The 25649-nt window shown below is 48.8% G+C and overlaps 2 protein-coding genes across 3 annotated transcripts; one reads left to right on the top strand and one right to left on the bottom strand.

Annotated features, from left to right (window-relative positions):
- Positions 1 to 7298: 7298 nt before the first annotated feature.
- On the top strand, positions 7299 to 19403 carry CIMIP7 (ciliary microtubule inner protein 7). Of its 2 annotated transcripts, XM_060021442.1 has the most exons (4): positions 8700 to 8726; positions 10602 to 10715; positions 18504 to 18560; positions 18987 to 19403. In XM_060021442.1, the coding sequence occupies exons 1-4, from the start codon at positions 8700 to 8702 to the stop codon at positions 19401 to 19403; spliced, it is 615 nt and encodes a 204-aa protein (XP_059877425.1). The 2 variants fall into 2 exon arrangements, 1 of the variants encoding a protein (XP_059877425.1); XR_009520784.1 differs by lacking the exons at positions 8700 to 8726; positions 10602 to 10715; positions 18987 to 19403 and adding an exon at positions 7299 to 7338 and having other exon boundaries at positions 18504 to 18766.
- An 819-nt stretch (positions 19404 to 20222) lies between these two features.
- Positions 20223 to 25397, bottom strand: KLHDC8B (kelch domain containing 8B). The gene is made up of 6 exons (XM_060021441.1): positions 24924 to 25397; positions 23477 to 23986; positions 22274 to 22438; positions 21713 to 21937; positions 21513 to 21614; positions 20223 to 21075 (listed from the first exon to the last, which is right to left on the bottom strand). Exons 2-6 carry the CDS (start codon positions 23850 to 23852, stop codon positions 20879 to 20881), a joined length of 1065 nt encoding a protein of 354 aa, XP_059877424.1. The 5' UTR covers positions 23853 to 23986; positions 24924 to 25397; the 3' UTR covers positions 20223 to 20878.
- Positions 25398 to 25649: the final 252 nt, after the last annotated feature.

Here is a 25649-nt window from a genome sequence, read left to right as displayed (position 1 = left end):
GGAAATGTGCAAGATGAGTCTGAGACATTGCCTTGTACCAGACAACAAGGAAGTTATCAAAGATTACTAGGGCCAAAGACTACAAGAGAGCTAACTTAAAGGGGCTTTCTCTGTTAAATTTATAATTATATTTTTAAAAACCCTCATCAGTCACTTTGGAGGATAGGTAACCCACTCATTATTCTGAAAACCGGTAGGGAAAGAATCTATAATTTACCTTACCTTTTAAACTGTATCTTGGGGTAACCAATATATAGATGAGAAAAAGGTCTTCTTTATAGAAGTATTCCTGCTAATAAACATAGAATGAATGGTAGAATTAGATCATCATCATTTTGGAGCCCTAATGAAAATAAAGAATCTAGTAAATGATTATTAATGGCTGCTAAAACCAAGACGTGAAGGGCTGATAAGGGTACTTGATACTGGATAGATCAGGCTGGCAACACCTAAACCTCTGGATTGATCTTTTCATCACAAAGAAAGATCCAGACTTAGTATGCACCTCTTGATGAGGTTGAACAGGAGGTTCTCAGCATTAACAAAGAAGTATACATACCAAAAATATTGAGCCTTAATTTGATTAAGCTTCTAGATGTAAGGACCAGTTTACAGAAAATACAGGGGTTAAATGGCACAAAATGAATGCAATCAGCAAAATCCAGAGAGTGGGAAATTCTACAGTTTAAATGACCCTATTCTTTCAACCCATAAAAGGCAAGAGGAAAGAAGGTGTGGAAGACTATAGATTTAAAGAGATGTATAGGGACTTCCTTGGTTGCGCAGTGGTTAAGAATCCGCCTGCCAATGCAGGGGACATGGGTTCGATCCCTGGTCTGGGAAGATCCCACATGCCATGAAGCAACTAAGCCCGTGCACGACAACTATGGAGCCTGCACTCTAGAGCCCCCGAGCCACAACTACTGAGCCCGAGTGCCACAACTACTGAAGCCCACATGCCCTAGAGCCCGCAGCCCAGCCGCAACTACTGAGCCCACGCGTTCTAGGGCCCACGTGCCTCAACTACTGAGCCCATGTGCTGCAACTACTAAAGCTCGTGCGCCTAGAGGCTGTGCTGCACAGCAAGAGAAGCCACCACAATGAGAAGCCTGCTCACCACAACAAAGAGTAGCCCCTGCTTGCCGCAACTAGAGAAAGCCCGTATGCAGTAACAAAGACCCAATGCAGCCAAAAAAAAAAACCAAAAAAAAAAAAAGTTTTTTTTTAATTAAAAAAGAAGAGATGTATAAGTCACATCAACCAAGTACACTTGACCTTGAACAATGCAAGGGTTAAGGGCACCAACCCTCAGTGCAGTTGAAAATCCAGGTATAACTTATAACTGGCTCTCCGTATACGTGGTTCCTCTACATCTGCAGTTCCACATCACAGGACTCAACCAACTGCTTGTGTAGTACTGTAGTATTTACTATTGAAAAAAAATCCATGTATAAGTGGACCTGTGATGTTCAAACCTGTGTTGTTCAAGGGTCAACTGTACAGGTCCACTTATTCTGGATCCTGAATTGTAGGAAAACAAGGAAATTTAAACATTGACTAGTTACTTAATAATATTAAGAAATTGTCATTTTAAGTATGATCATGATATTTTGGTTATGACAAAAACAGAGTATTTATCTTTATATATACCTAAGTTTTAAATGGGTGAAATAATCTAATTTTTTTGTGCTTTGCGTTAAAACAATGGAGATGGGCTTGGGCAGCTGGGGAGGGGTACAGATTGGCCTTGGGTTGATAATTGATGAAGCTAGGTGACAGGTACATTGGAGTTCATTCATCAAGAATCTCTACTTTTATATATTTGAAATTTCCCACAATAAAAAGTGAATAAATGAATAAATACCTTGTATTAGCTGACAACTCCCAAAGTTGCAACCTCTAGCCCAGACGCTTCTCCTGAACTTCAGACTCCTATATTCAACTGCTGACTTGACATCTCTACTTGGATGACTAATATGCACCTAAAACTTAACATATCCAAAACCGAGATCATTATCTTTCCTCTCAAACATTCCCCATCTAGTCTTCCCATTCTAGTTAATGGCAACTTCATCTTTCCAGTTGCTCAGGCCAAAACCTAAGAGTCCTCCTTGACTCCTCTTTCTCAAATCCAATCTTTAAGCAAATACTAAGGTAATTCCTACAAAACATATCCAGAAATTTAACTGGGTATCCTGTATTTTTATTTGCTATATCTGACAACCTCATTCCACTGCCAGAAGCTTGGATTACCGCAATCCAAACTGGTCTCCCTGATTTCACCCTTGTTCCAAGTTATAGTCTCTTCTCTAGGAAAGGGTGGAAGTTACTCTAACCATAAGTCAGATCATATTACCCCTTTGTTCAAACTCTTCACTGCAGCCAGAGTTCTCATGGTTTTCTTCTGTGTCCTCTGCAGTCTTCCCTTAACCTTGCCTCTCTCCCATTTACACTCCATTCCATACCTTTATGGGGCTCCTCACTATTGCTCTCCCTTACTTGATACACACCAGCTTCAGATCCCTTGCCCATTCTGTTCTTTCTTGGTTTACACCTTCCTCAGATATCAGCATAATAGGCTATCCCACCTCCTTCAGGTATTCTCTCAAATTATTCAAAATTGTAAAACCTCAATAATCACTATGGGGAATACCCTGGCGGTCCAGTTGTTAGGACCCCGCACTTCCACTGCAGGGGGGCATGGGTTGGATCCCTGGTCAGGGAACTGGAATTCTGCGTGCCACGCAGCACAGCCCAAAAATAAATAAATAAATAATAATCACTATGTCTCTCCCCTGCTTTTTCTCCACCCTATCATTCTAATACACTACTTATTTTATGAATTTATCTTATTTTGCCTGTCTCAGCATGCACACCCATGCCTACCAGAATGTAATTTTAAGCTCTTTGAGGATAGGAATTTTTGTCTGTTTTGTACACTGCTGTATCCTCAAAATCTAGAAATTGTGCTGGCAAATAATAGGTGCTCAGAAAATATTTATTGTTAAATGAGTAACTAAATTATGACAATGGAGCAAATCTTTCCAAGTATCCACAAATTTAAAATAGATGCAGACTTCCCTGGTGGTCCAGTAGGTAAGACTCTGCACTCCCAATGCAGGGGTCCCCTGTTCGATCCCTGGTTGGAGAACTAGATCCCGCATGCGTGCTGCAACTAAGAAGTCTGCATGCTGCAACTGAAGATTCCTCATGCCATAACTAACAGCCGGCACAATAAAAATAAATAAATAAATATTTTTAAAAATATATATGATTTGTTTTCAGTTATTGCATTTCAAGTCCCTAATCACAAATTTTATTATATATTTTAATAAAGGAGATGAAATAAATATGGGATTCCTGAGTCCCATGTTTACTTATTTCTTTGATAGTCGAGTTTTTTTCTTCCATTCACACTAGCAGAATTTCCTCCATCTAAAGTCTAGATTTAGAATCCAGACAATTTTTGGATTTCCCTCGTGGCACAGTGGTTAAGAATCCACCTGCCAATGCAGGGGACACGGGTTTGAGCCCTGGTCTGGGAAGATCCCACATGCCAGGGAGCAACTAAGCCCGTGTGCCACAACTACTGAACCTTCACTCTAGAGCCCACGAGCCACAATTACTGAAGCCTGTGCACCACAACTACTGAAACCCACGCACCTAGAGCTTGTGCTCCGCGACAAGAGAAGCCACCGCAATGAGAAGCCAGTGCACAGCAACAAAGAATAGCCCCCCCACTTAACGCAACCAGGGAAGACCCATGCACAGCGATTACCCAACGCAGCCAAAAATAAATAAGTAAATAAATTTATTTTTTAAAAAAAGAATCTAGACAATTTTATACATATCACTATAAGGCCATTATTTAAGGCCATTATAACTACATATAGATAATAAATCCTCTATTGTCTTCCATTTCTGTTTATGCTGACAGAGGAGAGTAATTTATATAGTATGTGGTTTGGGGTTTAGAATGACTACTCCCCAGGTTCCAGACCTAACTTACTCTTGAGGTTTCTTAAATGTTGTTGAAGAAATTCCATGGTTACAGCGACTATGCTTAACGACCACCTGGGGCTTGATGTGCTCAGTCTCAGGTTTACCTGTCCTCTCTGCATTCACCTGTCACCATGCTATCTGTATATATGCTTTTATATTCTCAGAGGGCAACGCTCCCTTGCAGATGCTAGTACAACAGTAATGAAGAGGTAGTCATTCTTAGGTAGGACCTTAGCCATTCTAAGGTAAATGAAAACTGAAATGCACACTTTAAAAACTTTCAAGGGCAGAGTTCCCTCTCTCTCTTATTCCCCAGTCCCATTAAAGGAAGCATAAAAGGAAGAGAAAGGTTTCAGTGCATGCGACTATTTCCACAAGAAAGGCCTTGGCACGGTGATGGGCAGGGAGGAGTATGTGGGCTGAAGAGGGTGTCCTAAGGGGCACAGAGCCCTCCCATCTGACCCGGTCTTCAACTCTGAGAATCCTGAGGCCACGGTGCAAGGCCCTTCAAGGGCCCCTACGGTTCCTCCATTTGGCCACAGGTTAAACTAATCTCTCCCTCAGACTTTGTGGCCCCTCTGGCCTCCACCAGGCCCGCCTCAACCTCGCGTACAGTCACTCTCTCTCATTTTCAGTCTCTTCTTTTCTACCAGGCGACATGCCCCAGAGTAAATCACTCCCTGTCGTTTCCAGAGACCTCCAAGGGATTTTCCATCATAATAATCAAAGACCAATCCCAGTGGGTTTCCATGGGTTCCGGTTCACCCTGACTTCCGGGGCGTACTCTCTTTCTCTTGTCTCTGAGGCAGGCCAGGAGGCCGTGGTCCCCAGCGCATCTGGCGAAAACAGCTCTCCAAGGATAAGCACAGAAGTCAAGTCCCTTGAAGAGCCAGGCTGGTCTTTCATCACAGGGAAAGGAAGGGCGACTAGGCACTCAAAGGTAAGACAAGTGGAGAAGCCAGCGCCCTGGGAAACTCCTCGAGATACCCGGGAATCCCGAACCCATTCGCGAGGACCCGACGGCTCCCCAGCCCCCCTCCCCCACCTTCACCTCACCCCGCTCCAGCCCGCCCTGTCCAAACCCCTCCGGCCTCCACCTCTGAGGGCCGGCTCGCGCCCGAACTGGGTGGGGTTGCGGGATCTGCCTCGAGGCCACTTGGTCCCGCGGAGGCAGCCTAAGCTGCGTGGCCACGCCCCCCAGGGCGCGCTCTGACCAATGAGAGTTACTCCTCGCCCCCTGGGCCCCGCCCCCGCTGCGGCAGGCTACTAACGGTTTTAACGGTCCTAACGGTTTCAACCGTTAACCATTTAAGCGTGGGCCTGGCCTGCTCATCTACATTTCGCCGGGCACCAACACACCCACCCACGCGCACCTCACGAGATGGACCCTCCCACCTCCACACTCACACCCTGCAGTCCACCCACCCCTCACCAGGCATCCTTAGCCGATGAAGACCCTCTCAGTAGTCAACGCACAGTAGTTATAGATGGCTGGCTAAGTCATGAAATGGGATGAGATCACCAATGAAGGAGTATGGATGGAAAACAGATTGTATTGAGTCCTAGGACACACAACGTTTAGAGGCTTAGATGAAGAAAAAGCAGCAAAGGAGCCAGAGTGGGAGTGGTTAGGGATAGGGGAGGAACCCCAGGAGAGTGAAGTGCTGTGGAAGCCACCTGGACCATCCTTCAAAGAGGAGGAGGTTAGCTGTGTCAAATGCTGCTGATGAGTCAAGGAAAATGAGGAGTGAGAATTAATTATTGGTGACCTGGAAGGGAGCAGTTTTAGTGATGTAGTGGGGACAAAAACCTGATTGGTGTGTGGTTTCAAAAGACATTGCTGATAAAGGACTAGTATCCAAAATCTATTTAAAAACTCAACAATAAAAAAATTAAGTTGGCCGAAGAGCTAGACACCTCCCCAGAGAAGATACACAGATGGCAAATAAACATATGAAAAATGCTCAACATTGTATGCATTAGGGAAATGCAAAATAAAACAGATAACACTATGCAACTTTAAGAATTGCCAAAATCCCAGAATGCTGGAAACACAAAATGCTGGTGAGGCTGTGGAGCAACAGGAACTCTCATTTGTTGCTGATGGGAAAGCTGAATGGTACAGCCACTTTGGAAGATGTTCTGGCAGTTTCTTATAAAATTAAATATACTCTTACCATATGATCCAGCAGTCATGCTCTTTGGTATTTACCCAAAGGAGTTGAAAACTTATGCCCACACAAAAACCTGCACATGGATGTTTATAGCAGCTTTATTCATAATTGCCAAAACTTGGAAGCAATCAAGTTGTCATCTTCAGTAGGTGAATGGATAAATAAACTGTGGTACATCCAGACAATGGACAATTATTCAGGACTAAAATATCTATCAAGCTATGAAAAGACATGGAGGGAACTTAAATGCATTTTACTAAGTGAAAGAAGCCAATCTTGAAAAGGCTACATACTGCAGGATTCTAAACAGTATGACATTCTGGAAAAGGCAAAACTATGGAGATAGTAAAAAGATCAGTAGTTGCCAGGGGTTAGAGGGGGAGGGTGGGCTGAATAAGTTGAGCACAGAGGATTTTTAGGGCAGTGAAACTATTCTTTTTGATACTATAATGGTGCATACATGTCATTATACATTTGTCCAATCCCATAGAAGGAACAACACCAAGAGTGAACTCTAAGGTAATCTATGGACTTTGGGTGATAATTCTGTGTTGATTTAGGGTCAGCATTTATAATAAATGTACTATTCTGTATGTGTGGGAGCAGGAGGTATATGAGAAATCTATGGACCTTCCACTCCATTTTGCTTTGAACCAAAAACTATAAAAAAAAGTCTATTAAAAAAATAAATTAAAAAAAAAGAGCAAGAGGAGAGATTTGGCATATCCATACAATGGAAAACTACTAAGCAATAAAAAGGAATGAACAACTGATAGGCACAGTGACATGGATAATTCTCAAAATAATTATGCCAAGTGAGAGAAGACAGACACACAAAAGAATACATACTGGATGATTCCACTTACATAAAGTTCTAGAAAATGCAAATTATAGTGACAGAAAGCCAAACAGCAGTTTCCTGAGTGCCATATAGAAGGAATACTAATGGGCAGAAAGAAACTTTGGAGTGTGGATATGTTTACTACCTAGATTGTGGTTATGTTTCATAGATGTATACATAGATCAAAATGTGTCAAGTTGTACAATTTTTTTTTGTTTTTTGGCGGTGCCCCGTGGCTTGTGGGATCTTAGTTTCCTGACCAGGGATTGAACTTGGGCCCTCGGCAGTGGAAGTACAGAGGCCTAACCACTGGACTGCCAGGTAATTCCCTCTACAACTTTTTGACTTACCATTTTTAAGATTTATCTCTGTGGATTCAAGTATCTGTAGCCAGACCTACTAGAGAATGGACTTGAGGATATGGGGAGGGGGAAGGGTAAGCTGTGACAAAGCGAGAGAGAGGCATGGACATATATACATTACCAAACGTAAGGTAGATAGCTAGTGGGAAGCAGCCGCATAGCACAGGGAGATCAGCTCGGTGCTTTGTGATCGCTGGGAGGGGTGGGTTAGGGAGGGTGGGAGGGAGGGAGACGCAAGAGGGAAGAGATATGGGAGCATATGTATATGTATAGCTGATTCATTTTGTTGTAGAGCAGAAACTAACGCACCATTGTGAAGCAATTATACTCCAATAAAGATGTTAAAAAAAAAGTATCTGTAGCCAATTTATAGTAACTCCATTATTTCGTTGTTTGATTATAGGCCAATTTTCTCATTGTCCTCTTGATAAACATTCAGCCTGTTTATAGTTTTTCCCCTATACAGATACAGCAATGAACATTTTTGTAGTTGTGAATACATGTGAGAGGGGATCTCCAGGGTTACTATACTAATAGGGTGGACTTTCTGGCTAGTAGGGCTTGTGCCAGTGACAAAGCCCTACTGAGTGTTTCCTGTTTTTGAACTTTTCGTTGGCAGAGTTTTAGAGGCTAATCGCCAGCTTCTTTGGGTTAGTAAAAGGAGTGAACTGTTCATGTCCCTGTGTTATAAATGAGAGAGACAATAATCTGCCCAAGGCTAGCTTGGGATGGAACCATGGTGTCAGATACTTTCATGCTGCTTCTTTTGCTCCTCTGTTATGCTCTCTCCTCCTTCACTTGGGCCCTTGTAACATTCACCAACATTTGCCACCAGTTAGTGTTCCCAGTCACCACAAACTCCTGAGAAGTTGATAGAGCCTTATTCTGAAGCAGCATTTTTATCCTAAGAGCTACCAGCCCCTTTAGCATTTCTTCTAACTCCATGAAATGTTATAAATTTATATCCCTGGCAGTATGGTTGAAGTTTAAAAAATGCAGGATTTGCCTTTAAAATATTCGCTATTTCATTGACTGTGAGCTCATCAGACTCCACTGTGGAGCCTTATATGTTTATATAAGAACTCTCCCAAGCTGTTAATGCTGAGGGACAGATTTCTCTCAGAGAGAAGTAAGAATAGAGCAGGAAGCACAAAGGGGTAGCAGGCTGGGCTCTACCTCAACAATCAGGAGCATTGTGTAGTCACAACATCCCTTTGTCACTAAGCAACAAGAAGTTGACCTGCTGAGATGCTCTTTCTCCAGAAGTAACCTCAAAAAGACAAGAGGAAAGTTTGCCTTTTCTGCTCGTTTCCCAGAAAGATGCAAAGTGCTTTAGTAGGCTCCTGGGTAAGAGTGTACTTTACATTAATCCTAGCCCCTGGCCCTGGGGTAGTACCTGAAATATGAATTACTCATGAGAATAAAGTGAGAGTGGTTTCATCCAGCATCCAGGCTAGAGGAGGACCCCAAACTGCCCACTCCCCCTCTGCCATTATGAGGTCCCCCTACAGCTTATCTAGTCTTCCTGACACCATGCCCTCTTCCATGTGTCCTGGTCTCATGCCTGGATTAGCTGATCCTCTTAGTCCTCTAGCCACCCCATTTATTCCCAGTCCTTTGTTTGATCCCCCCAAACTTCTGTAGTTTGACTGCTCTCTAGACTGGGAACATCTTGAGGCTAAAGACTGCCTTCTACTATCTGTATGTCCCATGCCTGGAATACAGTAAAGGCCCAGTAAATACCGTTGAAATAAACTGAATAGAGAGAAGGGAGTGTTTGACAATAGTAGAAGGATGGACAGACGAGTTGGATGACCCAAGCACTCAGTGGGATGAAAAGATAAAGGGCTTCCCAGGCACGCTTAGGAGCCCACTTTGATGGCCAGAGGCCAGCTGGGAACAGGTTCTTTCTGCTCAGGACTATGATCATGGCGTGGACTAGACACATTGTCCTCTCCAGGGGGTATTCAGGACAGTGAGGTTGGGCCATAAGAGTTCCCAGGCCAGACATGGTCATCCATGTTGTCAGCCTAATGACATCAGCACAGTACAGCTTCTTATACCCCCAGTAGGTGCTCATTTCTGTCTTCTGCCAGTCCTTGTCTCTGAAATTCTCTCCAGAAGGTATCCACTGTTGGTAAAGTACTTCTTTGGGAAAGTTCATCCTTTGTTTAAGTGCTCCAGTTTCAGAGGGTGCCCTACTTGCCCCAGAATAACGAAGTGTGTAGCAAACAGGTGTTCGTGACTTTGTCAATAGATGCAGAATATGTATCCATTTAATCCTGGCTTTTCAGTGACCCTTGACCTCTATTAACAATGCAGGGAAGACAATGAAGGGGACTTCCTCTCAGATCCCCCAGGGAAGGACCATGCTACTAGATGGTGGCCCTGTTCTCAAAACTCTGCTCAGTGCTTCCTAAATCACCCTAACTCAGAACCTGTCTGGTCCCCTTCCCTGCTGAAGTCTTCCCTTGCTCTTGGAAGAGAATCCATGTTCCTAACCCAGTCTAGGTCCTGTCCCTCCCTGACCTCACCTTACTTCTCCTTGTCTTGCTCACAGCCTTTTAGTCAATAAGGCCTCTTTTTTTTTTTTTTTTTTTTTTCGGTTCTTCCAACACAACTCTGTCTCTGGCCTCTGAATCTTTGCACTTGCAGTTCTCACCACATAGAATGCTCTTCTGCTGCCCCTCACATGGCTGACTCCTTCAAGTACCATGCCCATTGTCATGAGATGCTGTCCCTACTCCCTGTCACTCGATCTAGTCATCAGGTTCTTTCTTTCCTGACTCTATTCACTTGTCTTACTCCCTCACCAGAAGGAAGGTTGATAGAGGCAGGGTCTTTCTGTCTTTTCACTGCTGTGTGTGTCCCCAGCCCATATTAGGACCCTATTGAAGAAAGAAAGAGAGAGAGAGAGAGAGAAAGGAAGGAAGGGGGGGAGGGAGGGAGGGAGGGTGAGAGGAAGGAGGGGAGGAAGGAAGGAAGGCACCCTTTCCTTACAGACATAACCCTCCCAGGTGGGCCAGCACAGCTGAGGCCAACTGTTCTAATGGTGGATGGAGACACCTCTCTGTTGGCGCCTCTCCAGGTTGTCCCTCCTTCTCTGATTCTTTTTATTCTGTCAGGAACTCCCAGGAGAGGCTTCTAGCCTGGGGGCTCTGAGGTCTAGGACTCAGGGTGGGGGTTGGGGTGGGATTCACCCTCAAGCCTGCCTTGTTACAGCACAACAGTGGCTTCTATGGGCACTACAGAGGCCAATTCAAGAGTGAAAGTGCTCGAGAATATCGCCTTGCAGCCAAGCCCCAGCCCCCAGCAGTGTTCCTGCAGCGCTGTCAGGTACGAGGCAGCCCTGGGTGCAGCTGCCACGGCTGAGCCAGATTCTGCTTCTCTCAGGCCCCAAGAGCAATATCCTCAACCTTAACGCAACTGGACTGACACTTGAGGCCAGCCTATCCCCAGGACTTGCATGAGGCCTGGCCCCTCTTCCCTGAAATGTCAGGTCCTCCCCCTACAGATACATGGGTGGAGAAGAGCCAGTACCAGGCTGGACAGTTTTGCTCACTGCTCCTTCTAAATGGAGGAAGAGTCAGGGTCTAGGTGGGGTGGGTGGTCATGGAGAGAGAGCCTCCAGAACCCAAGAAGTAAGCCTTGAGTTTTGCAGACGGCTGTCCTTCAGCACAGATTCCTTGATGCCATGAAAGTCAATGGTCTAGCTCACAGGCAGCCTCGTAGTCCAGGGGCTCAGGAGTGAGTAGGAGGCCTCCTCTGGTCAGTAAAACAGCATAGAAAGTGGCAGGTGTCCTCCCCCATGCCTAACCAAGGAGGACTGGAAAGGAGTGATGGCAGAATCGGCCTAGGGTGGCTGGAAAAGGCTTCCAGATAACAGGAGAGGGACGCAGGGCTGCAGGCCCTCCACTGCTTCCAGGCCTGGAGACAAGGAGGGGACACTGAGCATAGTCAGGGTCCCAAAAGTAAAAAGCCCACTCAAAACAGAACTCAGGAGGGTATACATATAAAGGAGTAGGTGTGGGAGCTTCAGGGAAAGGCATTCTCACAGGATGGTAACAACCAAGTGGTCAGTACTGCTGGGCTTTAAGGAACAAGGGGAAGGCATGGCTCCTAGAACCCAGATGGAGAGAGTGGTATGGAGAGGGCTCTCCTTGGAGAAGTGGTGATTTCGGGTAGAGAGACACAGCCAGGTAGGGGCGGGCCCGGAAGGGAGCCAGGAGAAGAAACACCTCCTCCCTCCTTCCCTCCATCTCCTTTCCAGGCTTCCTTTCAGGTCAGAGGGAAGTCAACCTGGTGAGAAGTGTGCTCACATCAGACTCCTGGGAAAGATCAGGGTGGAGGAGGGCTGAGAGGGACCTAGAGGTGTGCCTGGAACATGCTCCGCCCACTGCAGCTTCTTGTTTCCCAGCCTCTAGCCAGGTCCTACTTGACTGGCCATCTGGATTCTCTACAAATTGCTTTCCCAGGCCAAGAGCAGGGTCTTGGAGTCTGCCATGCTACAGAGCCTGAACTTCCTTAGCATGCCCAGCTGGAACGGCTGCCTGGTACTGCCTACTGAGCAAGGCCCAAATGCAACTCCAGACTGCTCGTCTGGGGCCACCTCCCTTGAGAGAGTGATGAGATCTGCCTAGTACAGGGACAGAGGTAACCTGGGCACTTCCTGCTGGGTGTCTGTAGTAGTCCTCAGTGGCAGCCCTCATCCCAAAGACCTGAATGTCCTCTTAGTCTGTCCCCCAGGAACAGAGTAGAGGACATATTTGGGGACATATTTTGATTGAAGTGAAGTCTTGTTACATGTTGGCATTATCAGCAACCCCAAAATAGCATGGTCTGTGTATCTTGGGCTTAGGTTATACAAATGCCAAGTCTGACCCTTTCTAGATCTAAAGCTGTTTTAATTAGTGGGACTACTCAGGGAAGGCGCACATTCTTTTTTCTTATTTGCTGAGAGATACCAAGTGTCAGCTGGCTGACTGCAGCTATTCTTGTTGAAAACCTTTCCAAGATGTAGCAGCCACTTACCTTTAGTTTGGGGCAGGTAGAAATTTTGTCATTCAGATGCAAGAAGATTCTTTTTTCTTTTTATTCTTCTTTTTCTTTTTTTCTTCTAAACCAGATTAGTTTATTTCTGGCCTTCACCTGTCTGACTCTTGGGAAATGTAATCCTGGTCTTGTTTGTTCTTAAGGTCAGGCCAGAGTGCCAGGGCTCATGGTTGGAGGCAGGTCCTTCGTTGGTGGTGCCGTGATTGCTGTGTCTCTGCCTCTGCCCCACCCCCCACCATGCCTCAGTCTGCCACAGGGACTCCTCACTCAGTACCCCACTAATTGCACACTGCCCAGCCTCCAGAGAGGCCCTTAGTCCTCCCACAGGCAAACATTGACCCATCCCAGGAAACCTACTTCTCTTCCAAGGCCTCTTTAGCTCAAACCCTAGCCCAAGCCCTACCTGCTCAGAGACCACGGATTTTACCACCTGAGTGGAAAAGGAGCTTTAGATGGTTTAGAAGCAAAGATGCAGGTGAAATTCTCCTCAGGGACAAGAATACTTAGAACTGCCTGGGTGGAGAGGAAATTACTGCACTTTTCACTAGACTCCCACAGTTGTGAGAATAAAACTCAAGTCAGTGGGAGTCGATAGATGATCCTGTCACTGTAAGAATAGTGAGTTTCCAAATTCAGACCTGCCTCCAACAGCAGAGGCATCCACATTCTAGGGCTGTGTACAACTTTAAAGCTAAGGGTAGAGATGGGGGAGGGATTGGGGGGGCAACTGGAACATGCCCCAGACCTCCAGATTTTTTAATTGAAATTTTTTTTGAGATGGTTGTAGATTCAGAAACAGTTGTAAGAATTAGTAAAGAGAGATCCCTTTTATGCTTTGCCCAGTTTCCCCCAATGGTAACATTTTGCATATCTATAGTAAAATATCACAACCAGGACGCTGACATTGCTGCAATCTACCTATTTCATTCAGATTTCCTCATTTGTGTGTGTGTATTAAGATCTATAAAATCTTGGAATTCTCTGGTGGTCCAGTGGTTAGGACTCCACGCTCTCACTGCTGAGGGCCTGTGTTCGATCCCTGGTCAGGGAACTAAGACCCCACAAGCCACGTGGCATGGCCATAAAAACCCATAAAAATCTATAAAATCTTTTTTAAATTAATTTTAATAACAGTATAGCTGATTTACAATGTTGTGTTAGTTTCTGCTGTATAGCAAAGTGAATCAATTATACATATACATATATCCACTCTTTTTTAGATTCTACTCCCACATAGGTCGTTAAAGAATATTGAGTAGAGTTCCCTGTTCTATACAGTAGGTTCTTATTAGTTATCTATTTTATATATAGTAGTGTGTATATGTCAATCCCAATCTCCCAATTTATCCATTCCCCTTGCTTTCCCCCTTGGTAACCATAAGTTTGCTTTCTATATCTGTGACTCTATTTCTGTTCTGTAAATAGGTTCATTTGTACAATTTTTTTAGATTCCACATATAAGTGATATCACATGATATTTGTTGTTCTCTGTCTGACTTACTTCACTCTGTATGACAAGTTCTGGGTCCATCCATGTTGCTGCAAATGGCATTCTTTCTTTTTATGGCTGAGTAGTATTCCATTGTATATATGTATCACATCTTCTTTATCCATTCCTCTATTGATGGGTATTTAGGTTGCTTCCATGTCCTGGCTATTATAAATAGTACTGCAATGAACATTGGGGTACACGTATCTTTTTGAATTATGGTTTTCTCCAGATATATGCCCAGGAGTGAGCTTGTTGGATCATATGCTAGTTCTATTTTTAGCTTTTTAAGTAATCTCCATACTGTTCTCCATAGTGGCTGTTACCAATTTAAATTCCCACCAACAATGTAGGAGGGTTCCCTTTTCTCCACATCCTCTCCAGCATTTATTGTTTATAGATTTTTTCATGATGGCCATTCTGACTGGTGTGAGGTGATGCCTCATTGTAGTTGTGACTTGGCATTTCTCTAACAATTAATGATGTTGAGCATCTTTTCATGTGCCTCCTGGCCATCTGTATGTCTTCTTTGGAGAAATGTCTATTTAGATCTTCTGCCCATTTTTTGATTGGGTTGTTTGTTTTTTTGATATTGAGCTGCATGAGCTGTTTGTATATTTTGGAGATTAATCCCTTGTTGGTCACTTCATTTGCAAGAGAAAAAAAAAGATCTATAAAATCTTATCACCCGTGTAGGTTTGTGCATCCACCACCACAGTCAAGATACTGACCAATATCACAAGGATCCCTGGTCCTGCCCTTTTTTTTTTTTTTTTTCCGCGGTACGCGGGACTCTCACTGTTGTGGCCTTTCCCGTTGAGGAGCACAGGCTCCGGACGCGTAGGCTCAGCAGCCATGGCTCACGGGCCCAGCCGCTCCGTGGCATGTGGGATCCTCCCGGACCGGGGCACGAACCCGCGTCCCCTGCATCGGCAGGCAGACTCTCAACCACTGTGCCACCAGGGAAGCCCGTGGTCCTGCCCTTTTATACCCATCAGCCTCTCATTCCTCCACCCTTCCCCTGTCCCTAACTGCTATTTTTCCTCCATTTCTAAAATTTTGTGACTTCAGAAACGTTATGTGAATGGAATGATACAGCATGCAACCTTTGGGGAATGGCTTTTCTTGCTCAGCATAATTTCCTGAAGATTCCTCCAAGTTGTGTGTATCAACGGTTCAATTTCCATTACTGAGTAGTATTCTGTGGTATGTATATAGCAGTTTACTTAACCATCCATCTATGAAAATGTATCTGGGCTGATTCCAGTTTTTACCTCTTACAAATAAAGTTGCTATGAACATTTGTGTACAGGTTTTTGGGTGAACATAAATTTTCATTTCTTTGGAATAAATACCTAGGAGTGCAATTGCTGGGTCATATGATAGTTGCATTTATTTATTTATTTTTAATATTTTATTTATTTATTTGGCTGCACCGGGTCTTAGTTTCGGCACACGGGATCTTCGTTGCCACGTGAGGGATCTTTAGTTGCAGTATGCAGGATCTTTTTTTTTAGTTGTGGCATGCGGGATCTTTTTATAGTTGCAACATGCAGAATCTTTTAGTTGCGGGCATGCAGACTCTTAGTTGCGGCATGTAGGATCGTGTTCCCTGACCAGGGATAGAACCTGGCCCCCTGCAATGGGAGCTCAGAGTCTTAGCCATTGGACCACCAGGGAAGTCCCCGTAGTTGCATTTAAGTTGTTTGTTTGGTTTTTTAATGTGGATGGAAATTTTTTTTAATTGAAGGAAAGATTCTTTAAATTCTATAGCACTTTACAATTTTCAAAAGTTTCACACACGATTTCATATAATCCCATAATAACTTTTTTTCTCCTACCCCTATATTGTACCTCCTGCATGTTAAGTTCTTTTTTTTTTAATTGTCAAACTGTTTTCCAGAGTGCCTGTTTCACATTTTACATTCCCACCTGCATTGAGCAAATGATTGTATTTCTCTGCATTCTCACCAACATTTGGTGTTGTCTCTATTTTTTATTTTAGCCATTCTGGTTGATGTGTCATGATAGCTCACTGTGGGGTTTTTTTGTTTTTTTTTGAGTGTGTTGGGTCGTCATTGCTGTGCGCAGGTTTTCTCTAGTTGTGGTGAGCGGGGGCTACTCTTCGTTGTGGTGTGCGGGCTTCTCATTGTTGTGGAGCACAGGCTCTAGGCACGCAGGCTTCAGTAGTTGTGGCACGTGGGCTCAGTAGTTGTGGCTTGCAGGCTCTAGAGCGCAATCTCAGTAGTTGTGGCACACGGGCCTAGATGCTCCATGGCATGTGGGATCCTCCGGGGCCAGGGCTCGAACCCGTGTCCCCTGCATTGGCAGGCAGACTCCTAACCACTGCACCACCAGGGAAGCCCTCTCACTGTGGTTTTAATTTGCATTTCCCTAACATTCAGTGATGGTGAACATCTTTTCATGTGTTATTTGCCATCTGTATATCCTCTTTGAAGAAATGTCTTCATGTTGTTTGCCCATTTTCTAATTGGAATTTTTATTTTGCTGTTCAGTTGTGAGAGTTCTTTATACATTCTAGATACTAGTCCTTTATTGGATATGTGATTTGCAACTATTTTCTCTCAGTCTGTAACTTGTCTTTTCATCCTCTTCACATGGACTTTCACAGAGCAAAACTTAAAAAAAAATTTTGATGAGGTCTAATTTATTGATTTTTTTTTCTTTTATGGCTCTTGCTTTTGGTGTCACATCTAAGAACTCTTTGCCTAGCTCTAGATTCTGAAGATTTTCTATTTTTTTCCTGAAAGGGCTCTGGGTTTTTAATCTCTTGTGTCAGTTTGCTTTATGAGGAATAAAAGGTAAGGCCAGCTGGCTTCCTACCTTCATGGAGCTTTCATTCGATTTGGAGAACACCAGCTGTCTAAGGCAGGAGGTCCCAATAGGGGAGCTTGTTAAAGGCTCCACCCCGAAGATTCTGGTTCAGGGATCTGGGATGGAGCTAGCCCCTGACTTTTATCTAGCAACTTATTGTCAGCCATTGCTCATACCCCAACCCAGCCAAGATTGGACTCACCAGATCAGGTACTTCATTCTGGTCCGCAGCAGGAGAAGCTGAGTGGCTGAGGTGGAGGGACCCTGGGGGCAGAGACCAGGCACAAAGGCAAGGTGGACGGTCTTGGGAGAGATTCCTGCTGAGGTCTAGGGGCCTGAGAGGTGGTCTCTCTCTGCCTGGGGATGGAACATGGCTCTCTGGCCCCAACTGGGCTAAAGCAAATGCCCTGGGGATCTTCTGTCCCTGTTCACTGATTTAACAGCAAATATATATTGAGCACAGTGCCAGGCTCAGTGTTGGAGTTATAGATGTGAGTAAAACAGACAGTAACCTTGCCCATGAGGTGCTTGTGTTCTAGTCAGGGGCATCAGATGGTAAACAGCAACATAATACATAGTAATACAGTATGTTAGAAGGTGAAAAATGCTGGGTTGGGGTGATGGGACTGCTGGTGTAGTAGTGGTCAAGGAAGACCTCCCAAGAAGTAGGTGAGAGGGAGTCATGGCCAGCTGGGAGAAAAGTCCCAGGCAGAAGTAACTGGTAGTACAAAGGTCCAAGGTGAAAGTAGCTAGTGTATTTGAGGAACAGTGAGGACGCCAGTGTGGCTAGAGGTAATGGAGGAATCAATATCATGTGGATCTCATGGACCACTATGATGACTTTGACTTTTATAAACATGAGGAACTGTTGTGGATTTTTGGCAAACAAGGAGTGTGATCTGATTTACATATTAAAACAGTTATTCTGCCTGCTAAGAGGACAATAGACTGGAGAGGCAAGCTTGGAAGTAGGGACACCAAGTGGGAAGCTCTTGCAGTAATTGAGGCATGAGGGGAAGGTGGCTTAGACCAGAGAAAGCAGCGGCTATGCTGAGAAGTGGTCTGATCCTGGGTACATATTGAAGGAAGTATCAGCAGGATTTCCTGGCACACTGGATGTAGAGTGTGAAAGAAAAGAATTAAGGGGACTCCGAGGTGTTTGGCAAGATCTAGCTGCCATGACCTGAGCTGGGGGAGGCTATAGGTGGGGTGGTTTTGGGGAATGATCCAGAGCTCAGCCATGTGTCTGGAGATGCCCGTTAAGACATTTACATGGGAATATGGAGCAGGTGGTTGGCTAGTGAGTCTGGAGTTCGGGAGAGAGCTCAAGCTCTAGAGAGAAATTTCAGTTTCCAGGTGGTATTTAGGGCCAAGAGGCTGGGTTGTTGATGAGAGAGTGAAAGAGAGGAGGAGAGAGCTGGAGCCTAGTCCTGGATGATCTAAAGGACCCAATGTGAAACTTAAACCACTGCCCCACTAACGGCAGGATGTCCTGGAAAATGCCTCAGCCCTTTCCTCAATCAGTGGCCCCAGAGGCTTCTGCTTTGAGAGCAAGTGCTGGGATGAGATGTTCCAGGAATGAGGTGTTGCTTTAATTTTTATCTGCCCTTTCAGTGTGTTGGCAGTTTAGCAGTTTAAGGATGGTGGCTCCTGGCAACTTCCCTCCATTATGGGGCCCTGAGTTAGCATCTTGGGGACAGGTAAGCATCATCTTTCCCCATTCACCTTCTTTTTCACTGTCTTTCTAGGAGCCAGCGCAGCAACATTTCTTCTCCAAGCATGACAACCGCACTTCCTTTGACAAAGTGAGTGCTAGAGAGAGGAAGGAAAATGGGCAGACTCCCAGTCTAGGTTGAAGTTGAGGTAGGGTGGAGGGGAAAAGACATTGCAGGGAGAGAGGGCTCTTTATACAGACAGAGGAGTGTCTGTCTTCCTGACAACCTCTTTCTTCTGGGAAACAGCCCATTCTACAAACAGATGTACCTCTGCTTTGGTTTCCCCCACCAGCTTGCCTGACAATGTGCAAATATCTTAGGAACCACTGACTTTCTGGGGGCTTCATTCACTCTGGAATGGAAGGCATGACTGGGGATGCAGGCCAAAGAGGCTGGGGTCCAGGCCAGGGAGGCCAGGCACAGGCCAGGCATCACCAGGCAGGCTTGGGTATAGGAGGGGCCCAAGGAATTGCCTGGTGCCAGGACTGTGGGCCAAGGGCCCATACCGTTGAGGAGGGCCCCTACTGCCTGCTACAGGGAATCGGAAGGCGGAAAGACCTGGAGCGCCTGTGGCAGCAGCACACCTTCCTGCGCTGGGCACCCTGTGAACTGGAGTTGCGCCAGCCACGGCCCCTTGAATCCTCCTACCAGGCTGATTTCCGGTCAGGGCCAGGACTCAGTGACCTCCCCCAGCGCCTTGCCCACTTTGTGCAGATCCAGCCTTCCCGTGCCAGCACCACCTACCAGCAGAACTTCTGCCAGCCATCCCGTGGTAGCCATTGTGGCAGTGACAACATGGGGCCCCAGGCCCCAGTCACCAACACACTGCCTGACCTCCCAGGGATCCCAAGACCCAAGCTGCTGCAGCATTACCTTCATGCTGGGGTCTCTGAGTGTCTAAACTGGTCCAGAACATTAAACAAGGACAGCTAACTCAGTGGCCTGTCTGTGCTTGCAGCCCAAGAGATCTCAGAGGCTGGAGAACAGTAAGGCACAGCCAGGCCCTGCGCCTGGCTCCTATGTTGCTTGTGCCATGGAGCCTTGTGCAGCCTTGTGCTGGTTGGGGGAGGTGCTGCCTGGGGAGTCTTGCCAGTGAGTGAGAAGAGGTAAGGCCTGCAGGAGGCTAATGGTCCAGGAAGGTTACCTTGGCCACAGCAGGTGGGTTCCAGGACCCCAAATCCATTCTTGCCACAAACTCAACTGTGAACCCCTTGCAATCAGTACGGCTGCAGGGAAAGCAGAGTCAATGGTCCCTACTAGTGGGCAGCAAAGACTGGAGGAGGAGGCAAGGGCTGGCAGCTTTGCTTTTTCTGGGATGCTACTGCCTCTAGGGGTCTGGTGAGTGGCAACACAGTCATGCCTAAGAGACAGCTTCACCACAGCTGGGACAGAGGGACAGCCCCCACTGGACACACACCCCGCCCCCGCCACCGGAGGTGAGCAGAGGCTTTGAGGATGCTGTGTGATGTGAATCTTTAGGTCATCCTGATCCTATGGTATTTTGTTGCAGTTTTCTGAGCTCTTCTATGGTCTTGCTGTGAGTGCCCTCTAACAGCCAGGGCAATAGGGGATGGGGGGTCATCCTACGTCACCAACAGAGAACTGAGGCTTAAGTGGGACTAAGACACCAGGACACTTTGGGGGCAGAGGCCAGGTCCTAAAGGCTCCTCTAGACCCTCATCCCCTGAGAAAGTTGAGGGCCAGGGGCTCAGGGGCAACGCAGGAGTCCACACCAGAGGCCATAAGCCAGATTTAGCAGCACTTTTACTTCCACATCTGAACTCCCTGGATCCTCACAACAGCCCTGTGAGGTAGGTAGGGCAGGAAGGTTTCAGAGATCCCCATTTATAGATGAGGATGCTGAGGCACAGAGAGGTGAAATGACTTGCCCAAGGTCACACAGCCAGCAGTGTAAAGGGCCCAAAGCCACCATTCTTCTGGCCCTCTGGAAGTCCCCACATCCACTCCTGTACCCCTCTGTTTTCCCACCCTCTCTTACCTCTTCTGAGTCCACAAGGGCCTTCAAGGCAGGCTGACAGCTAGGACTTTTCAGGAACAGCCATTGGGGAGGGCCTGATCAACTCCAGGTAGGCACTGACCTGTAGGGCAGGAGGCCAGCTCTGCCCTCCCCCACTTCCCAGTTGGACAGAGGGCCCAGTAGGTTCCAGAGCAAGGGTGGAGCTGGGCATGGTCCGTGAATGAAAGGGAGTAAAGGTGGGTATAAAGGTATGTGTGTCCTTTGCTAAAGATGAAGGCCACCCCCAAGTCCCAGACACGGTGTCTCAAGTGCCCCACCCTGTGCCTCCCTCATCCCACAGAGCCACAGTGAGCTTTCTCAGCAGCAAAAGGAACCACAGACATCTGCTTCTGGCACTGAACTGCTCCAGTGGACAGGTCCCATCAGGCATTCAGACCCCATCACGCAGACACAGTGCCTCCACAGCTTGACTGGGACCCTGGGCCACACCCCCGATGGCAAACAGCCGGGGCCCAGCCTGCAGACTAGAACAGGAGCAGCGGGCTGTGGGCATGGGAGGCAGTGCCTCCCAGCGCCGCCGTGCAAGGCTGAAGCCCTCCACAGAGCCCAGAGGGCACGGCTGGTTTCCTGCAGGAAGAAGACAGATGTTGTAAAGGGCACAGGCTGCAGGGGCTCCAGCTCTTTTTCTCCCTGAGCTCAGAGCATGGCCCAGCATGCATTACCCCAGGATGGGCTATCCATGCGTTGCTACTCATTGCCCCCATTTCATCACTCATTCATTTATTTATTCACATTTCTATTTCTCCATTCATTCAGTGGTCATTTGTCCTGTTTTTATCTCCTAGGCCCCTGCTGGTACAGAACCCACAGTTAGGTGCTGAGAGACACCCCAAAAGCTGAGCCAGGCAGACCACCCACTGACTGTTTTACAGATTGGAAAAGGGAAGCTCACAAAGCCATGACCCCTGGAGTACCTAGAGAAGGGCAGGAGGTGGTACTCACGCAGGGGGCTACTCTTTCCTGTCTTGGGCTCCCCTCCTATCCCTAGCCCCACAGAGACTCACCAAGGCCCCCAATGGCCACGATGTGGTCCCCAAGTGAGCCAACCACAAAGTCGGCCCTCTTATCCCTCATGCGCAGGCTTCGGGGCAGCTTGGTCCAGGACCCTGCAGGGGAGGGGAGGTCAGATCTAGCCCCCTCACACACACTGCACCCCTCCATCCCATGGAGAGTGGGAGAATAGCCCAGACCAGCCACTGCTCACCATGCTCCAGGTCGAACATCTCCACAGTGTTGACAAAGTGTGGGCGGGAGTAGAAATTGTGGGGCCCGGGCTGCTGCAGGCCACCCAGGCTAAAGACGCTGCCTTCGGCCATCACGCAGCCGGCAAAGGCCCGGCGGCTGGGCAGGCTTGGGTGTCGGGTCCAGGTACGGGCCTCCAGATCAAAGGCCTCAAAAGCAGTCACTGGGAGCTTGCCCTGGCGGCCCCCTGCCAATGGAATTGGGGCACCTGGGAGGCAGCCCAGGAGGCCTGGCAGCCTCTTCCTTTACCAGGTTGCTGAGCCTTTACCACTGCCCACCCCAGCTACCCATACCCAGCTGTGTGCACACCAGAGCACAGATCAACCGCAAAGATCCTTAGGCACTGGGGTTTGGTTTTCCAGCCTCAGCAGGACCACCAGAGGTCAGAGCCTCAGAGCAACCCTGGCTCAAACCAACAAAACTTCTCTTGTCCCACCAACCCAGATTAAGCTTGATCCCAGCCAACCTATACGGATAAGTGCTTTTGGACTTAGGCCAATTTTCCACATCCCCAGGTCCTTACCCAGGACATAGATCTTGTTCCCGTTCAGGAAGGTGGAGGCCCCGTAGCAGGGTGTGGGCATCGAGGGCAGCGAAAGCCAGCAGTCCCGGCGGGGTTCATACACCCGAACCTGGGCCTGGGGGGTTGTGTCAGGGCCCATTCCCCCCAGTGCATACACCATACCATCTGCAGAGAAAAGAGTAATACAGACTATCCCTGGGCCTGGCCACAGCACTCCACCCTGACAACAGCCCTGGTCAGGCCTGGAGGTGGCTTAGGACAAACCTATTTATGGTACCCCTCCCTGGCAGCAGAAACCCTCCTGCCTGCCTGGAGTGGGGGCTGGGAGAGCTAGGATTCTCACTTTGGCCAGGGCCCCTTCAAGTGAAGAGCAGGAGGCAGCCAATCTAATTATAAGCCGTCTCTGTCTCCCTGGAGACGCTATGGCAACCACATCTGGCATCCAAGCAGGACTGGTGGTCAGACCTGGAGGCCACAATGTAGGGACTCTCCTGGGGGAAGGAGGGTGGGGGCCATATGGAGATCTGTTCAGCATGGAGCTCAGACTGGGGAGGGGGCTCTGGGGATCAGCTGGGGGGCTGGGAGAGGAGCTTGGGCCTGCAGGATGGGGGTGCTGTCCACAAGCCTTCTGCCAGCACTTCTGTACCCTGCCCTTTCACTAGAGTAGGTTCTTGCCCTGTTATACTCTCAGGGTCAGCTGGGGGCATGTGTGGGGGCCTTGGGCAGACAGCCAGTTAGCTAGGGGCTTCCATGGCAACTGCCTCCAGGCCAGCTTGGCTTTTGTCCATCTCAGTCTCCCTTGTTTGTTTGTGTGGTGCGAGGAATTTAAGCACTTGCCGGGCTCTGAGCCAAGGCCCTGCTCCCATCCCCCTCTCCCAGACTATTTATACCTGTGGGAGTCATTGGGCCACCCCTCCTTGTCTCTCACAGAGGAGGAATGGGGCAGGGAGGTGGCTTGGGCCTCCCATCATGCTGGTGGCTAGCCTGGGCTCTGACTCCCACCTCACAGCTGGAAAAGGCAGTTTAGGCTGCTGCCAGCCCAGCTCAGAGCTAGGTAGGGAAGGGTACAAGAAACAAAGCCATGTCCAGGGCACCCAGGCAAAATTTACAGCTCTTGCCCAATCTCTGAAGGTAAGGGACCAAGTCAGGAAAGAATGGAGGGTGTTGGGGCACCTGAGGGACCTTCCTTGGGAGGCCACTCACCTCTCTCCACAGTTGCAACCCCCATGGCTGCCTGAGGTAGGGTGGCCCGACGCTCCCAGCGGCCCTCGTCAGCCAGGAAGGCCTCCACAGCAGCTACCGGGCTCTGGCCCTCATCCACACCGCCCACCATTAGCACCTGCTTGCCCAGTACCACAGCAGCCGCACCAGCCCGGGCAGTGGGCAGGGGCGCCAGTGCCAGCCACGTATGTGAGGCCATGTCCAATGTCTCGGCAGTGTCCAAAGGCAGTCCAGCTCGGCCACAGCCCCCCAACACTAGCAGGTGCCCATCCTGGTATGCCACTGTACCATATACCCGGCAGGTGGGCATGGGTGGGAACACCTGCCAACCAAAGGCCCGGCCACCTCCTGTAGCCATGGTGTTCACCTCCAGTGGCAGGCCATGCTATCTGCTCAGGCTGCAGGCCTCACTGAAGGGCATGATGGGGCCACATCTTGACTCTACCAGGGCTACAAGGGAGTGTGGGGCCAGTCCAAGGACTTTGCTTTCACCTAGAGAAAAGAGGGAAAACAAAGGGTCAGAGCCACTGACCAGCCCCTCAGGGTACAGATGAGCAGCCTGGCCCAAAATTGCTGGTGGGAAAAGCAGAGGGAAGACACACCTCCACTGCCTAGCACTGATGTGGAGGTCCTCCTGGAGTGGGAAGGAGGGCAGTCTCCCAGTTACCCAGGCAACTTCCCAACTTGCTATGGGGCTTGAGGGATTCTCCTCCCATACCTTGCCCTCACCTAGTTGCTCCCCGGTTGAATCTAGGTCTAGGTGGGAGGTAAGGTGACTAGAATAGGACTTTCCACCCTAGCCCCCTTCCCTTTGCCTCAACAATCCTCACCCTGGTGCTCTGCATCAGTGGAGTTTTACTGTACCCTCCCCCTTACTGGCTTCCAGTGTGCTCTGGGCAGCCATCAGGGTCTCCAACCTGCTGCCAGGGATCAGAGTCCAGGGTATCCTTAAAACCCCTTTGGGAGCCATTCCATAGACTGCATCCATTCCCACCAGCAAAGGCCAAGATCAGGGTGTTTGAGACTGGGAGGGGAGGGGCTGGAGGCCAGAGTCCCACATTTCCCCTCAAGATCTACCCTCAGGGGTTTGCCCATGCCAAGTCCCCAGAGGCCTGCCTTCTTGGTGTCTGGGACGGGGAGGGGGATGATTTTTGGGAACTCACGAGCACTGGACTCTAGGTTCCCAGAGTCCAGGGCGTTGCCAGCAGAAATGGGCAGCTGGACTTCACAGATTCCAAGTTCCCTGGCTTCTCCTTTCCCGCGGGGAGGCACGCTCCTGGGACCCCTGGCGCGAGGGCCTCCTGGCGCGAGGGCCTCCCGGCCCCAAACTTCCAGCTCGCGGAAGGGGGGGCGGGTCCGAGCGAGCGCGCTTGGGGCTCTACACCCCGCGCCCTAAACTTCCCCTGAGCGCGGCTCCCGCGGGACTCACCGGCCGGGGCTCCGGCGCCGCCGGGGCGCAGGGTCCGCGGTTCCGGTTCCGCTGGTGCCTGATCTGGCTGGGTCTGAGGCCGGGCTCCGGCGGGGCTCCGGTGGGGCTCCGGTGGGGCTCCGGCGGGGCTCCGGCTCTTCTCCGGCGCGGGGCGGGGCTGGACAGGGTCCGCCCCTCGTCCCCCCTCCCGACTCGGGAAAACCTCCCCCCTGCTTTAACCCCGCACCTGCCGTGGCCGGAGCAGGGCGCGCCGACCCATGGTCACACGGAAACCGGTGAACAGACAGACGGACATGTGGACGCTGAGCCTGCCCAGGATTTGGGGTCCGACCTCGGACTGGGGGAGAAAGGAAGAAGCGGTGGGCCGCACGACACGTGTATGGTGGGGGCCGTTCTCAGCAGGACCCAGCCTGCGAGCACCGGCGAAGGGGCGGGCCAGCAGAACCTGGGGGCTTGAGAAGCGGGCGCCTGCCCACCACCGCTGCGCTCCGAAGAGCCCACGACAGGCTTCGCGGCGGCGCCCCCTGGAGGCCTCTTAGGGTATGTCCTGGGCCTTTGGTGGGGTCGCCCTTCCCCAAGCACTGATGAGGGCACAGAACAGGTTCTGTGGTGCACATTGAGGGTAGCAGAGGGTGGAGGAGCAGAAAGTGCCAGCCCCCGTACTTGACAGGCCCTTCCACAGGCATGGGTGGGGGCAATTTTTGTGGGGGAGGGTAACAGAGCAGG

Source organism: Delphinus delphis, chromosome 10, assembly GCF_949987515.2.
Source record: "Delphinus delphis chromosome 10, mDelDel1.2, whole genome shotgun sequence".
NCBI lineage: Eukaryota > Metazoa > Chordata > Mammalia > Artiodactyla > Delphinidae > Delphinus > Delphinus delphis.
The sequence above is the reverse complement of the archived record's forward strand: the minus strand, read 5'-3'. Positions and strand labels throughout refer to the sequence as shown.

Coding starts and splice junctions, on each gene's coding strand:
- CIMIP7 (XM_060021442.1), top strand. CDS start 8,700: ATGCAAAGTGCTTTAGTAGGCTCCTGG. Junction 8,727..10,601: donor GTGCTTTAGTAGGCTCCTGG/GTAAGAGTGTAC, acceptor GCCTTGTTACAG/CACAACAGTGGCTTCTATGG. Junction 18,561..18,986: donor ACCGCACTTCCTTTGACAAA/GTGAGTGCTAGA, acceptor ACCGTTGAGGAG/GGCCCCTACTGCCTGCTACA.
- KLHDC8B (XM_060021441.1), bottom strand. CDS start 23,852: ATGGCTACAGGAGGTGGCCGGGCCTTTGGTTGGCAGGTGTTCCCACCC. Junction 22,439..23,476: donor GGTTGCAACTGTGGAGAGAG/GTGAGTGGCCTC, acceptor TTTTCTCTGCAG/ATGGTATGGTGTATGCACTG. Junction 21,615..21,712: donor GATGTTCGACCTGGAGCATG/GTGAGCAGTGGC, acceptor CCTCCCCTGCAG/GGTCCTGGACCAAGCTGCCC.